This window comes from Pezoporus wallicus, unplaced genomic scaffold (genome assembly GCF_028554395.1).
Source record: "Pezoporus wallicus isolate ANWC-B61680 ecotype Strahan unplaced genomic scaffold, APGP_CSIRO_Pwel_v1 contig_5231, whole genome shotgun sequence".
Lineage (NCBI taxonomy): Eukaryota > Metazoa > Chordata > Aves > Psittaciformes > Psittacidae > Pezoporus > Pezoporus wallicus.
The window spans coordinates 271,059-287,855 of NW_026635973.1; the positions used below are offsets into that span (position 1 = coordinate 271,059).

Consider the following 16,797-nt stretch of genomic DNA (forward strand, 5'->3'; position numbering starts at 1 on the left):
TATCTTGCTATCCTCAGTGGAACCACAATAACTAAGTGTTGATGGTTTTTAAAATACAGATTTCAGCTTTGAAATATTACTCCTAAATATGTTTGGATACATTTAGATTCAGTCCTGAGAGTATCTGTATTGCATACACTGCAAAGTGGGAAAGACTTAAAATGTGACCCACAGCTTATACTACTAGTGCTAAAACTCGGACTGCAGTAATATGCACTAGGCCAACCCTGTAAATGCAGCTCAGTGTTTCAAAAATGATGACAAGTAGGATTTGTTTGCTTCAGGTCTTGCAGGTTTTTAATCTGCATCTTTCACCAATACTGAATGTAAATTCCCTTCATCAGGGGTCCTCTGAGGTTCTGCCAAAATACAAAATGATGGGCAAGAAAAATCACAAATGCATAGTCTTAAATGTAAATTTATACTGCACCATTGTAGTTTAACCCCAGCTGGCAGCTCAGCAGCATGATGCCAGTGGGATGGGAAGAGAATTGGAAAAAAGGTTAAAACTCATGGGTTGAGATAAGAAGAGATTAATAATTAAAATAGGGTGTAATATAATACTGATAACGAAAAGAGAAATAACAGAGAGAGAGGAAAAAAAAGGAAAAAAACAACAAATAAGTGGTGCACAATACAACTGTTCAACACCCAGTCTGACGTGAGTAGTGATCGGTGTCTCCTGGCCAACTCCTTACAGTTTATATACTGGGCATGATGTGCTGTGGTATGGAATACCCTTTTGGCTAGTTTGGGTCAGGTGTCCTGTCTGCTTCTTCCTGGCTTCTTGTGCCCCTCCTCACTGACAGAGCGTGAGAGACTGAAAAGTCCTTGATTGGGGTAAGCACTACTGAGCAACAGCTAAAACATCCATGTGTTGTCTGCATTGTTCTCAGACTAAAGCCAAAACACAGCACTGCACCAGCTTCTAGGAAGAAAATTAACTCTATCCCAGCTGAAACCAGGACATGCAGCCTTTTGTATTTTTGGGTGGTTTTTTTTAGCAGGAGGATCTTAATAGTGTAGCTATTCCACGTGGGGGAGCTAAAGAGGTAACAGACTCTTGGGTCCTTTCAGATTTTGAAAGACATCACTAATCGTTTCTACGTGATGAGAGGTTATAAAGTACATTATGTGCCAGGATGGGATTGCCATGGATTGCCAATTGAGTTGAAGGCGTTGTCAGAAGTCAAAGGATCTGAAAATCTTTCACCAATGGAAATTCGACAGAAAGGTAAACTACTCTTTGTCATATCTTCATAGAAGAAGTTGGCTTAAGTATTTATACATCCTACTCATACTTTGTATTTTATGCTTTATACGTAGTTTTTATACTTTCCTGGAGGCTTTTCTATAAGCTATTGGCGACATTTTCCATGATTACTATGTATTTGCCCAGCAGACTGACTGCAGCGTAATCTTATGAAACGAGATAATTGAACATAGGATTAATTCACTGCTGTAATCAACGTGCATATTGTTGACCAGCGGTTTAAAAAAACCTAAAAGGAAGGCAGAGGTTTTGGATTTCTGCTTTGCTTAATTGTGTAGTGACGTGAAACTGATGTTTATCATATTAAGATCCTTTTGGTTTTTGAAGACTGAATTTGATTAGGAGCTAAAAAGATGCGTTTAAAAATCAGGTTTCATCAGGACAGGTTGGCTCAGTACTTTAAGTAGGAATGTATTTGTTTACTGTGTTTGTAACAATATTACAGAACTATAAGAGTGTGCCTTTCAGAGGAGGTTAGTTTGCATTGTATGGAAACTGTTCTGAAGAAATAATGTTAAATACCATGTGTATTGAGACATCAACATTCAGCTGCAAAGCTATTTATAATGAGCAATTTAAACTGCTTTAGCTTGTGGCAATGAAATCGGCTTAACTTATTTTCAGGTGCATGTTCTGAAATGTTTGGCTCAGGATCAACAGAAGTAGTTAATTTTCACTCTTTATTTTACATTATTTGAGAAGGCATTTTAAGAAATTGTTCTTAACGAAATATACCTATTCCCCCCCCCCCTTAAAAATAAAGTTTTTATTCTGGAAACATTTGTTTTATGTCCCCATATAAATCAAAAAGTGCCACTTCTGGATCTTTTTGCTGTTTGCAGTTTATGTAACTACTCTGAAATGCATATTTTTTTGAGCCATAATAATCTGTGTAATACACATCAGTAGTTAGTGCATGTTTTAAGTATTTTCAGCTGAGGCTTTTCTATAGAAGGTCAGTAGCGTAATTAAGTGGTATTACATTGATAAATGTACCAATTGTACAAAAATGTACCAAATGTACCCACTTACCTTGATGAGGTAAACCATGTGCTTAATGGAACTATTCCTTTCAGCCAGAGAATTTGCAGAGAGAGCAATTGAGAAACAGAAATCTGCCTTCATTCGCTGGGGTGTAATGGCAGATTGGGCTAACTGCTACCGTACATTTGATCCAAAGTATGAAGCAAACCAGCTGAGAATCTTCTATAAAATGTATGATAAGGTATGTTGAGCTTTTGTTGAAGTCTGGTTTGATTTATCATGAGTTTTGATTATCCTAACTTTATTTCTTCCCCCCTTTCCAGGGGTTCATTTATCAGGACTACAAACCTGTGTTCTGGTCTCCTTCGACAAAGTAAGCATTGACTTGACTATTTTGTCTTCAGAATTTTAGCAAAGGTATCAATAGCTTTTCATGTGTAAGTGTGTTAACTGATGTTTGATCTCTACCCAGAACAGCCTTGGCCGAAGCAGAGCTGGAATACAATGAGCAGCACGTCAGTCGTTCTGTGTATATGAAATTCCCCTTGTTAAAGTCACCACCTAAACTGGCTTCTGTGCTAGGTATGACTTCTGTATAGATTTTAAGAGTGATAGCTTTTGTTTTTGTTATAATTTTAAGTAAAGTACTTCTAATTTACATCTGTAGATGGATCATCCCCTGCTAGTGTGCTAATCTGGACTACACAACCCTGGACTGTGCCAGCCAATCAAGCAGTTTGTTACATGCCAGATTCAGCGTATGTGTCTTTAACTTGGTTCAGTGATCTGTGTCAGTCCTTACCAGTATCAGTAAAGTTAAAATGTTCTGGACTACATTACCTTTTATTTAAGGCATCCTTTTGTTGTGGTCGTTTGTTGTTTTGTGGGTTTTTTTTTGTGATACAGCTACAACCTTTGTTCTGTATTACTCTTAATATATTAGTTTCATCTTTATTTTTTCTTTTAAGTTAACTCTTCTTCCTGATGTTAACATTATCTTGAAATTCTTTTGAGATTTATGGGTGAATTTGACATGTAGATCCCAAACCATTTGCTGTCTTTTAGAGAAATGGAGTGTTTAGACAACTTGTAGCTTTATGGTGTTTGTAATTATTGAGTATTTCAAATATATATTTGCATTGTAGATACTCAATTGTGAAGTGTACAACTACTGGTGAATACTTCATTTTAGCTGCAGATAGAGTTGAATCTACAGCTGCTGTTTTGGACACTCAGTTTGAGGTTGTGTCAACATGTAAAGGTAGGTTTTAATTTTGTTAATCTTAAGTTGCTTAGAAATCTGTATGTAGGTGTCTGAAAACTGCTTCAGTTTTGATGTATTATTAAGTTTCTTTAGATCTTGAGAATGTGCTTCACTGAAATAATACAAAGAGGAGTAGCAGTCTGTCAGATTCACTGTTGGCATATTGTAGCTCAAATTTTCATCCATAAGTTTCAAAATAGTCTTTAAGATCTAGATTCACATGTGGAAAACAGAGTAGAAGTCTGTTCGCCAGCAAAATATTAATTACAATGAATGCACTTTTTTCTGGTTTTCTCATCCATCGCTAATGAGAGCAAGAAGCTAATTACAGGTATACTTGCTGAACTGACTGATCACTAAATTCTATGAAAACTACTGAAATTACTGAGTTTTTCATTGCCAAGAAGTGCCTTAAGCCTTCATTATAACCGTGAAGACCATCAAGCTATCATAGGTGTCTGTTGTCCTTATGGACAAACTAAAGCGATTAAGTCTGCATCCTGACAAAATGCCTAATGGTGTTTCTTAATAGACAGACTTTTGTCTGTTCACATCTGTATTATGATTCATTGTCGTAAATGGGGATTTAATGTGTCATTTGTGAACTTTATTCATTTGCCTTTATCAGCGACTCAGTGTCTAGAGGAGATGAGAAATCTGTATGACTTTTCAGGTTTTTGATGTTATACAACATATTCTGTTTCAGAGGCAAAAGAGACTTCTGTTTCTTTGCTTAATAAACTTGGTTTTACCTGGTGCTAAAATTAGCTGGAGGTCTTCTCATGGGTTCCACTTTTTTGAATCACACAATTTGCAGATAACATGTGGAGTTGGAGCTTCTTGGAAAAAAAACTTCATATTAGAACCTATTCTTTTTTTCTCTTCCCATATATTCACTAATTCATTATATTTGTTACCTTCCTGTATTAGTGTACAGAACTGTCAGGAGTTCCAAAACATGTTCTTTCTAAGAAGAAAATGGTCAGTGAAAGCTATTGTGTCATATGAAGCATTTCTCTGTGATTCTTGTTTTTCAGCAAAGCTTTGATGCTAAGATTTATTCAGTAAGGTTGAAACCTTAAATTGTCACAATCTTCATTTGTCCTGTAGTCTGTTAGTATGTAATTTAGAGAATTTATAGTAATTGTTAATGATAATACTTAGTGGCAGAATGGGAATAGTTCCCAAATTCAAAGTTTTTAGCCTGCTAAATCATTACTGGAATCTGTGTCTGGGGAACACTGAGATAGTGGTCCCCAGGGAATGGGAATGTGGAGTGTCACTTGGTGGAATGTCACTATTAGTGGAATACCATTGCCTAAGGTAGAAGAAAAGCTTTTTCTTCAAAGGTAAAAAAGCCTGTATGCAAGTTTAACAACGCAGAGAATTTGAAAGCATGTGGATTGGGACCCACAAATGAGATGAAGTAGTAGTACATCTGAAAAGTACCATGTGCATACACTTGCTGATCAGTTGTTCCATTTCTGCTGTCTGATAAAAGAAGCTGAATGCTATTTTCTCTTCTGTTTGTTTTGTTTTTCCATCCCCAGGTGTAGATTTGGTCGATGGTTCTTGTGTTCATCCCACAATTCCTGGCAGAGTCTCCCCTCTGTTACCTGCAAATCATGTGACAATGGCAAAAGGAACAGGATTAGTTCATACAGCCCCTGCTCATGGTATGGAAGACTACAGTGTAGCTTCCCACCATCAGCTGCCCACGGTACTTCATTTTTCAGCTTTTGCTCTAGATTTCCTGCAAGTGTTTGATCATGTTCTCTTAAATTGATTGTTGTAATTTGTATGTAAAATGTTTCAAAGCATTCACATAAGTGTGAGCATCACTAATGGCCTGCAGGAATGCATGAGTAACCTTAATAAAAGCGTGTATCAGAATAAAAGGACAAAGTTTTTCACCCATCTCGTAATTAAAGCTTACTGGGAAGTGGAAGAATAGAATCTGATTTCTCTCTCTGTGTTTTTGGTTTTTAAAGGATAACGCAGACAACAGTTCCCAGATACTGTCTGTTAGAACTCAGAATTGGCTTTTGAAGCTGTATTTTGCATACCAGTAAATCATCAGTTATTTAGATCATTAGAACAAGCTTTACTGAAAAAGAATAGTGATAAACACGTACGTAAATGCAGTTCAGTTATGCATGATCAGTTTCTGTTTGATGGAAATGAAGATGTAGGGTATTCTTTTTCTCTTCTACCTCTTTAAAGAGGTGACTCTTGATGTTCCAAACCCTGAGTAGACTCATATTTCTGGTTGGGTTTTTTCAGAGGTGGGGGTTTTCTTGGGGGGTTTTGTTTTTCACTGTTTATTTGAAAAGCTATTGAAATACTAACCAGTGACTTGATGTAAGACAGGTGTAGTATATCTGCAAATGTAATGATGCTCATTTCTTCTGACACATTTAAGTCGCTTGCCTGATAGGTTACTAAATTGCAGTTCACTAAAGTGTACTTAAATATAACATATTTTGCTGTTAATCAGAAAAGTAGCTGCTCAGCAGAACACTCAACTCACTTTTGAATGCCAAAAAAAGGTTGTAAATTGCCACCAGGTATTTTATTGACATGATTAACATACTTATTTTTAGGAGTGCTTTGTGGATGAAGGGGGATTTTTCACTGAAGCTGCAGGTCCTGAACTTCGAAACAAGAATGTCCTTGAGGAAGGGAATGAAGCTGGTGAGTACTTGATGTTTAGCTGTCTGTTACGTTTGTGTCTGTTACGTTTGTGTCTGTTACGTTTGTGTGTTCATATAAACTGGGTGCAGCTTGAAAATGAATGAGGTATTGTCGTGGTTTAAACCCAGTCAGGTAACTTGTTCACTCACTCCCAGTGAGTGGTGCCGAGCTGACAACAATCAAGGTCCGTGTCCGTCTCACCCCCCCCCTGCACCGGGGCTCTCCCCTTCCCCGCTCCCGGAGGAACGGGGAGGAGGATCGAGAGAGTGCAACTCCTACGGGTTGAGACAAGAACAGTCCAGCAACAAATCACCACCGCTACTATCAGCTAAAACAATGATAGGGGAAAATAACAAGGGAAGAGAATACGATACCACCGGCCAAGAAAACGAGTTCCACCCGGAAGCTCCTGTCCTTCCCGGTCACTCCCAGTTACCCCCCACCCCGGGCATGACGTGCTGTGGTATGGAATACCTCCCCGGCTAGCCCGGGTCAGGCGCCCCGTCTCTGCTTCCTCACAGCTTCCCCTCCTCCCTGGCAGAGCATGAGCCTCACAGAGTCCTTGGTCAGGGTAAACATCACTTAGCAACAACCGACAACATCGGCTTCACCAACACTGTTCTCAAACTAGAAGTCAAAACACAGCACTGCACCAGTTAACACAAAGGAAAAAAAACATGACTGCTACTGCTGAACCCAGGACAGGTATCTGCCCTTCTTACTGTGTATTGATCATGGAAAGAAACAAGTTGAAGTTAACAGAAGTGGTATGTCCGTATTAGATTGTTAATCCTGCCTCGTTGTTTCTCTCAGTCATTCAGATGCTTCAGGCAGCTGGGAGTTTGTTGAAAGAGGAGAAATACGTGCACAGTTACCCGTATGACTGGAGGACTAAAAAACCAATGATTATTCGTGCCAGCAAGCAGTGGTTTGTGAACACAGCAAGTGTGAAGGCTACAGCACAAGTGTGTAATTTTGCTTTCTTAGGGGACATTTGAAGATGGTTGATGCTATTTGGAATCAAAAAAGCAATCTTGCTATAGCTCACTTCAGAATGTATTCTTCTCTAGGGTTTACAAACAGTAGTTGAAAAGTATTAATTACTTGTAGAAGTGATGAATCTTGTTGGGTTTGTTCTCAATGTTAATATAATCCAGGATGAATACATTGACTGACATATTTGTTCGTTGTATTTACAGGGGATAGGCATATTTCTTAGAGCTACTGTTTTTTTTTATTCCCAAACAATATTTTTAAAAATAGAATGTTTCAAGGAATTAAATCAGAAGAGACAGTTTTATCACTACTAAAATTACCTTTGTTGATTTGCATTGATTTGATACGTTTATGTGCGTGACTAGACATCTTTGCTCCCCCACTGATTTTGGCACAGTCCTGTTTTCATAGAATCATAGAATAGTTAGGGTTGGAAAGGACCTTAAGATAATCTAGTTCCAACTCCCCTGCCATGGGCAGGGACACCTCACACTAAACCGTGTCACCCAAGGCTTCGTCCAACCTGGTCTTGAGCCCTGCCAGGGATGGAGCATTCACAACTTCTGTGGGCTAACCATTCCAGTGCCTCACCACCCTTACAGTAAAGAACTTCTTCCTTATATCCAATCTAAACTTCCCCTGTTTAAGTTTTAAGCCGTTACCCCTTGTCCTATCACTACAGTCCCTAATGAAGAGTCCGTCCCCAGCATCCCTATAGGCCCCCTTCAGATACTGGAAGGCTGCTCTGAGGTCTCCACACGGCCTTCTCTTCTCCAGGCTGAACAGCCCCAACTTTCTCAGCCTGTCTTCATATGGGATTTTTTTTTAATGTGCAGTGCTCTTTGAAATGATGTATATCCCCACAGAAAACTCAGACCAACACGTCAGGCTGCTTTGGGTAATAGTAATTTCATTCTAATTAGGGCATGAGTTACTGTATTCCATGAAGGATAATGTGGTTCTTGAGGGTTGGGAGTGAGTGGTAACCCTCACTCTGTAATACAGCTGGTATGTGTCATGATGGGATTCAAAGTAGACAACAGGACAAGGGGAAACGTACAGCATATACGGAGTTCAGAGTTTGTTACTGAAGAGAAGATGCAGGGAAGTAAATGAAGTAAATGCGACAGTTGCCCGAAACATGTTATTCAGTGCTGGGAGTGGGAATGTAGACCTGTACCTTTTTTTACTGGTAACATTAACATTGTGCGAATGCTGCAGCATGTTCAATTCACTGTCTGCTTTATAGGAAGTGCTGAAAAAAGTGAAAGTTATTCCCACATCTGCAGTGAACAGAATGCTTGAAATGCTGGACAGAAGGACGTTTTGGTGTATATCACGACAGAGATCTTGGGGTGTCCCAATTCCTGTTTTTTATCAGAAGAATACAGGAGAATGCTTGATAAACAGGTATTTGCCTAGTTTTATATACTGAAAAATGAAAGAATGAGCACTGTCTGTTGTGCTGCAGTTACACAATATTATAAAACTTCTAACTGCTCAAGTATAAATCTATGCTTTTACTTGTAACTGTTTATAGCAGAACTAATTCAGCTATAAATTAAAACAATCAAAACCTCATTGCTGAAGGTGAGTTGCCTGTAAGTAATGGGGGTCAGTTTACTTAGATACCTATGTTACTTGTAAAGTCTCCTTGATAGTTATTGCTGTGCTTTCATCTCTCATCTTCAAGTTAAGTGAGCTGATAGTAATCCCCATCCTTTATGTTTAAGCAAGGAGTAAAATGCAAGTTGTAGTTAGAGTGGATTGCAACTGCAGTTGTAAGTTGAACAGGTATTTTGTAAAAACAGCATTTTGCAGTCGAATAAGTGGCAATAATCTATCTGAAGTGGAATAACCAAATCAGTTGCAGAATAAGTAACTGCACTTAAAATCCAAATAGGGCGTTTTTGAAAGCTAGCCTCAATAAATGTAAGTAACTGACCTTTAGCTATATGATTTCGTATGTCTAAAGCTTCAGATGTTAGCCTTATTCAGCCATCTTCTGGCTAATAGCATCCAGGTACTGTAAACCCTGCATTTAAGAAATTCCAGACAATGTAATGTAGAGGAAATCCAAGCTATGCTTGAAAACAAGAAAACTCAACCAAATACGAACCTTTTCTGTCTTTTAAGCAGTAATAGAGTTCTGCTTTTATCCCTTTGGGGAACAGAGATTATCAATTGTGAGTATCCTCTAAGAGATTATTTCATAAAAGTAGTATTGTGGAATTCCACATTCATTGTTTTCTGTCTTGAGATATGCTGCTGTAACTCTGTTTTACACATCTTAACCTTACACCCACTCATGCAAATTCATTATGGATAATAAGATTGCATAGCTGGAGATGAACTTAAGTAGTATTGCAGAACTCTTGGGGTTTTTATTTTGGTGTTGAATAAATATACTGCACAGAGTCCAGCATGTTTTCCAGAGGCTGGACTGAGCACACAGGTGTAGTAGTAGGTGAGGCTTAGGGTGTGGTGAGCAGGGAATGGACTTCAAGCAGTTAGTCCTTAGCTTCACCTGGTGCGACTGGGTGTGTAGGTGCACAGATGTGTACTTTGACTCTCTCACAGTAGGCAATAACTGTGAGAAAAGACCACAATAACTGTAGCTGTTTATAGTTCCTGAATAATGCTGACACACCTCAGGAAATAAATGGATGGAGGCTCTATGGGGTGTAAAAAACATTTTACTCACCAAAATTGTTACCATATTAGAAAGTAAGCATATGATCACATTTTAAAAAGTCACAATTTCTGAAGAATACTTATTGTAGTCTATTTGCAGAATAGGCGTGAGTGTTCTTATGACTACTCTTAACTTTGTACTTATTTGTGCTTGCTTAAGTTTGTTAAATATATAATTTAACAACAAAATTCGAGTGTAATGAAAACCGGGTTAACAGTTGGTAGTCAAATGTGAAGGGCACTATGAAGCAATAGCTTCTTCAGACCCCAAGGGAAGCTGACACAGTGGGATCAGAAAGCATTTGAAAGGAGGGATGCATGGGGATTCCTTTAGGTTGCAGTAAAATTACCTTGAAAGCCAGTGATCTGTATTTAAAAGCATGTCTTTTGTAAGTGCTTGAGCTGTGTGAGATTATTGCTGGAGTTGTACAACATGGCAGTTGGGGCATTTTGATGTGGTAAACTCTGCACTAGTTTAACAAGACAGGTTGACCTTTGTCTGTAGGTACTGGACTGGTGGTCACACATGTAGGTGGATGAGCAGAGCAACATTATGGCATGTTTGGTTAGAGTTCATCTGGGGGGAAAAGAGAGACATTTAGGAAAAAAGAGACATACCCAATATGCTTGAAAAGTAGGTTTATTTCATTTGACCCACAGCTTCTGATGCTCATTTATCCTCTGTGCTCTTTACTTGTAACCTGTTTTACAGCAGAGGTGAAATTGTCAAAGCAAAGTGTAAAACACATTAAATATTTAAAAATTAAATATTTAAAGTTAGCCACAGCAGACTTCTGTGACCAGAGTGGGAAAAGTGCACAGAATATTGGCCTATAGAAATGACAGGCAAATTTAGAAAGCAGTCTGTCAATTCATAGGTCATTTTCCTGGACACCAGTTCTTATTGAAATAAGCACCGAAGATGAAGTATTTTTGTTGCATTTGTGTTAATCATTTTGGAAAACACATCACAAGAGGTTGCTGACATATTTCTGCCACTTAAGAATTTTCATATTCAGATTGTGGTTATAATTAATATGATGAAAACAATAGTAAATAAATTTCAAAACAAAATCTCTTTTCTTATCTGGAATTCTGGATAAATGTGCTTCCAGTAGCAGCTGCTCTGGAGTTTCCCAGTGACTATCAAAAGTAACAGCATCTCCACTGGAAGTCAGTGTAGTCCACATGGAGTTGCTGTTACATATGAGAGCACCAAAGGTCGATCTTGAGTGATGCTGTTTGTGTATCACCTGTAAAAAAGACTTTAAAAAAGATAACCAAAAGAGTCCCTAAAATAAACCACTGTGTTTCCCTCTGTGAGTTCCCCTGAATTTGTTACGTGAAAGGCAGCAGAAGGCTTCTCTTCAGGTTGCTCATGTTTAACAGAGTATTTTTCCCACACCAACAATCCTATGTTTCTAACTTGAAAGCCAAGAGCTAGATGGAATATTGCACGCAACTAGTTCTCTGTGAATCTTCCTGTTTGCTACTGTGGCCCGCCACAGCCCTAAAAGCCATTCAGTTGTTCGACACTGCTGCCTATAGTTAGAAATTTAATACTGGTGATTAAATTCTTAATGTAGGGTATGCCACGTCATACTGCCATCGAGAGTTAAAGAATGATTTTAAAATAGCAAAACCCCGTGTAAGAGAAAGAGAAAAGAAAGAACAATTTTTTTTCATTATTGCCACTTTTAGTAAGAATACGGAGGTAAAATTCATGTTCCACGTGAGTGGAACTAGAATACATGCACAAATAAACGCTGATGCTGTTTGTCAACTTTCAAAATTTAATAGATTCAAGAGAAAAAAAAATTGATTTAGGAAATTCTGTAACGCATGGAAGAGAAAAGAGAAAGCTCCAAAAGTAAACCAAGAGATTTGTATTGCCTGTAGTAGCTTGGACCAGGTAATAAATGTGAGATATGTACTTTAATCTGACCTCATGCAGTAACTTCTTTGCAAATTCACTTTTCAGATATTGGTAATAGTAAGTACTGTTACAAAGATTATTCTAATGCCTGCAAACGTTTGTCCCCTTCTGTGTGACTTCGATTAAGAAGTAACTTAAATTTCTGACGAAGAAAACCCCGACCTGTTTTGAAGTAGATCTATACTGCTCTCTAATTTACTGTTGAAAGTATCAAGACACATCAGTGACTTGTAAGCGATAGCAACTTACCATAACCTAGGTACTTACTGCTACAGTATCAATGCTCATGTAAAAAAGATAACTTGCCGTCTTTTCTGTTGTTTGAAGAGGTTGAGAGAACACCAGGCCCTGTATTCTTCTTCTCCTGACTGTGTCTTATGCTGCCTAATTTCTGTTAACACATTAAATAAGTGTTCAGCATAATCAATATCATTCTTCAGAGTGATTGGCTGGTGTCGTGGTAGCGTGAATTGCCGGGGGGGGGGGGGGGGGTGTTCAGTGCTAAAACGTAGCAGGTGACACGTAATGGGAGTTCTTCTAGATAGTGCATGAATACAGGGCAAAGTTTTACAATGGGGTTTATTGCTAACTTGGTGAACTGTCATGCTCACGTTGAAGCCTGCAGATCATAAAGTAATGAGTAGTTATTTGAGAAAGGTGGTTTTTCACTTGCACCTTACAGAAAAGTACTTTGCCAAAATCTTTCTTCCAATACAGATACCTTAAGTAGAGTCACTTCTCTCTCTTGCAGTGATAATTAATCATGAGGACACTGGGAAGGGATTAAAGGAGTGGGGCTTTTCAAACTGTTGGAGGAAAAAGTATTTGTTGAAATGGTGTCCTGGAAATCTTTGGTCTTAACTATCTCATCTTATAAAATACTTGCTTGTTAATCATAGAATCATAGAATAGTTAGGGTTGGAAAGGACCTTACGATTATCCAGTTCCAAACCCCTGTCATGGGCAGGGCTGCCTCACATTAGACAGGTCACTTGGATTCTGTAGGGAAACTGAATATAATGAAAAAACTAAAACTGGTAAAATGTTTGGGGTTTGTTTGTTTCTTTCTTTCTTTTTTTACTTGATTTTAAACTATAGTAGAATTTTGAGAATATTTATCAAGTTAAGTTCACAGGCATTGACTCCTTATTTCTTTTAAGTAACTGATAACACAAAACTGACCTTATCGGTCTGGAAGCTTGTATCTGTGGCGTAATCATATCTGTTAGTTCACGTGTCACAGAAATGTGTCTTTAAAATTATTCTGCCCTTCCTAAATTAGCAATATAAGCCTTTGCATTGCGTGGCAATACACTTGGTAAAAAGCTATACCTATAGTATCTTTTGTAGTAATGGTGTATCTACAATGGCAAACAATGATAGGACAAGGGGTAATGGGTACAAACTGGAACACAAGAGGTTCCACTTGAGAAGAAACTTCTTCTCTGACGGAACACTGGAACAGGCTATTGTATCTTTTGTATTCCTGTGTAACATTATCTAGGTGTTCCTGCTCCGGCAATGGTAGATGATCTTTCGAGGTCCCTTCCAATCTCTAACATACTGTGATACTGTGTGATACTGTGATACAATGGTAGGCAGCTGCTGTGTGGCATTGGCAATACTTGCTGTAAATGAAGGCAGTCATTTTATGATGGTTTCTCAAGGGAGATTGATAGTAAGGTTTATTTCCTTCTTGTCCCTCCCCCTGCCTCCAGTGGCAAGGAGAACAGTTCATTCTCACTACAGGCAATACAGTTTGCACTAACACAGTGCTTCAGGTCCTCTCTCCGTATTAATTTCTCCAAATATTTGTTTGATAGGCCTGATCTTAACAGTTATACCTTCAACTAAGGAGAGATGTCATCACAATTAACAGCTGCAGAGTCAGAAAAACATCAGCACTTGAAGCTGTGTCTCCTTTACTTATAGCTTAGAACATCTGACAAACTGGGATTTCTGCTGTGATCAAACTGAAGCCAGATAATTGCTGGAAAACATTGTTTATTAAGAGTATATTCATACATGTTGTCCCAGGTAGCTCTTAGTTTTGGTCTGTGGCTACATTTAACACATTCTAAAAATCCCCACAAATACAGTTGCAAACTTCAAAGATGTATAGGTTGAAAATTAATTCAGCATCAGTTTATGGCCCTTCACTGAAGTTATTTGCGATATGGAAACGTTATGTGGAAGACAAGCTTAGTTCCTGTTTTAGTTTTCTACTTGCTTTTTGGAGCATGCTGGTGGCTTTTCTACACTGGTTATGGGTATGATTCATGATAAGAAAAAATTTCTGGCTCTAATTTGATACCAGAGCCATTAGCTGAGCACTGACTTGCTTCTTCCATGAATCACTCAACATGTATTAACCTTTTATGTGGTAATAAGCATGTTCTGGGGTGAATCATCCTCTTTTTCATTTAGCTACTCTGTCTTCTGCTGGTGAATTCCGTGAGTAAGGATTGCCCAGTAACAAGCAGGCATTGACACTATCGAGAGCTCTTGAAATACCTGGAAACAACTAGTTATCCATCATTGTCTTTAAAAATGCATAGGCAGTGTATTTGAGAGGAATCAAAGATGGAGCTTTCTGTTGGCAAGGAGTGAAAATGATGTTGTGTATTGCTTCTTCTAGCCTGTTCCCAGATGCCATGGTCTGTGTCATGACTGAAGATATGGGTGTAAAGCCAGCCTTTTCAGTGGAGGGTACTGACCCTGCAAGAGAGGCTGATTCATTGGAATAATTTTGTCTGTACTGAGGCAAACAAACTTCTTGACTTATGTGATTTGTTTTTTCCTGAATGCTTTCTGAATGTGAAGGTTTAGCCTGAAGGAGACAAGGCATAAGGGATACTGATACTATCTGCCAGGACTGGAGTTGCTGTTTGCTTTTGTCTTGGAGAAGTAACATTTCACAACTGAAAGTGTAGGCAAATAGGCCTCTGTGCAAATACTACTGAAAGAGAAAGATACTACTCAGAGTTGGAGCTCCTCAGTGTTGTTTTACCAACTGTTAGCAGTCCTATTACAAAGCCATAAATTGTGTCCTATCATCATTAAAATGGAAGGTGAATGATACCCATCCTAATCTGAAAGGCTAAGACTGGTGGAGGTAAACTGGCTGGCTATCACTTTGTGAGCCTTACTAGTTTCCTCTCCAGAAAAGCTACTGGGATGTTCTACAGGAATTTGAAAAATAAACTGATGAATTGATGATTGATTGATTAATACAAAACTGTTGGTCTGTCGTTGCAATTTTATTCCCACAATCAAGAGCAAAACTGCATTTTCTTCTTACTCTTGCACCTCATGTCATATGATTAAGTAACAATTTGTTCTGCATTTTCTTGGAGAACATAGGTTGTCATGCTTGAACTCTGTGTACAGGAGTCCACTGAATGTTAGAGTGATGTAGCTCACCTTAGTAGCAGTGCAGTAAAAATACTGTGCTGCAGTTGTACAAGACCAAGACCATCTTCATGTTGTGTTTTCAAGATAACAATGTCAGATCATTATTTTACTTCTTCCCCTCTTGCAATACTGTGTCAAGAAGTTAGTTAATTGATTAAATCTTCATTTCTTGAGTTAAAAATGAATCTCTGGTGGCTTGGGTAACGCAGTGGGTTTAGTTTGAAGTCGGCAGGTCATGATGATTTACTGTACTACTTGAATACAGCAGGTGTCTTAAAAATCATCTCTTTACTAAAGAGAAGGCAAAGTGCATGAGGCCTGCTTTGGTTTTTAAGCTGTCTTAATTAATGTTTTATCTAATTAAATGATATTAAAAATCAACTCCCTATAGCCTTTCCTACTGGGGACAACAATTGAATGTCTCCTAAATAGTGCACAGAACTGCTGTACCTTATGAACTCATCTGTTGCCTTCAGAGTGTATGTTGAATGGTGTTTTAGATCACTCCTCTACTGGGTAAAGTTTGCCACATTATTGGGATTAATATATTTATCAATTTCTTACCATTTAAAAAACATGTTGCTCAAAAGGGGGAATTGAAGCAACCAGACGTCTAATACATGTGTGTTGTTCAAAATGCTGCCATTTCTCAACTCTACATTTCCATGTAAGTTCTCAGTGTCTTTTTATCCAGTGGAGAATAAAAGCCTGTTGGCTAAAGGAGCAGATATTTTGGGTGGAAAATAATTGTTTAGTTTCTTTTTAAATTCAAGGTCAAGAAATAGCAAATGAAATGGATTCTAGAAGTTTTCAAGCTGCTGGCGTCTGTTCCGAGTGCCCAGTTATTGACTATTTGCAGAAAAAGCTGTTTGAAATACATGTGGATTTCTGTATGTCTAGGTTTTACACAACCCCAACCATCTTGGAAGACAAAAGTAGGAAGTCTTCCTATACAGGCAGAAAGCTCTGTGGAGTCCCATCTTGATTAGAAGCTGGAAAATCACAGGATAAACAGCTTGATGTCTTTATCAGTTTATGTCACCACTTTGGATCTGAAACACTGAGGTACAATTAACTCATTAATTAATAAACCCCTTTTTTCTTTCTAACCCAGTGAAACTGTCACAAATGTCATCAAAATCGTGGAGCAGCAAGGAACAGATGCATGGTGGACCCTTCCTATTGAACAACTGCTATCAAAAGAGGCTGTAGCGAAGGTAAATTTTTGACTTCAAATACAGAAGGTGCTTGAAAGAGTTCAGTGGTGGGAAATGATATGAAACCTTTATACATTCTAATCCCCCTTTTTGAATCTTGGACCTTCATGAGAAGGTATTCTGGGAGAGGAGTATTCAGAAAGTGAGATCTGAGTATGGCAAAAGCCACACAGTCAGATTTGTGCCATTAATTCAGGGCAGAAATCTCCCTCCTCCTCCTCCTTTTCGTTCATGGGAAAAGTAACACCCTAACTAACCAAGTTATGAACCCTAGTATATATTTGGTCTTTGTCATTAAAGTAGATGAGAATTTTAATTTAGTTCT

General features: G+C 38.3%; 1 protein-coding gene across 1 annotated transcript in view; it reads left to right on the top strand.

The window, feature by feature from the left end:
• Window positions 1-16,797, top strand: part of IARS2 (isoleucyl-tRNA synthetase 2, mitochondrial) — a 32,306-nt gene that overhangs the window by 2,075 nt on the left and 13,434 nt on the right. The window contains exons 3-13 of the mRNA XM_057398763.1: window positions 1,078-1,234; window positions 2,350-2,498; window positions 2,581-2,630; window positions 2,730-2,839; window positions 2,925-3,015; window positions 3,403-3,518; window positions 5,072-5,241; window positions 6,125-6,215; window positions 7,029-7,180; window positions 8,461-8,621; window positions 16,370-16,472. Of these exons, the coding sequence (XP_057254746.1) occupies window positions 1,078-1,234; window positions 2,350-2,498; window positions 2,581-2,630; window positions 2,730-2,839; window positions 2,925-3,015; window positions 3,403-3,518; window positions 5,072-5,241; window positions 6,125-6,215; window positions 7,029-7,180; window positions 8,461-8,621; window positions 16,370-16,472 (1,350 nt within the window). The remainder of the gene's footprint in view (window positions 1-1,077; window positions 1,235-2,349; window positions 2,499-2,580; window positions 2,631-2,729; window positions 2,840-2,924; window positions 3,016-3,402; window positions 3,519-5,071; window positions 5,242-6,124; window positions 6,216-7,028; window positions 7,181-8,460; window positions 8,622-16,369; window positions 16,473-16,797) is intronic.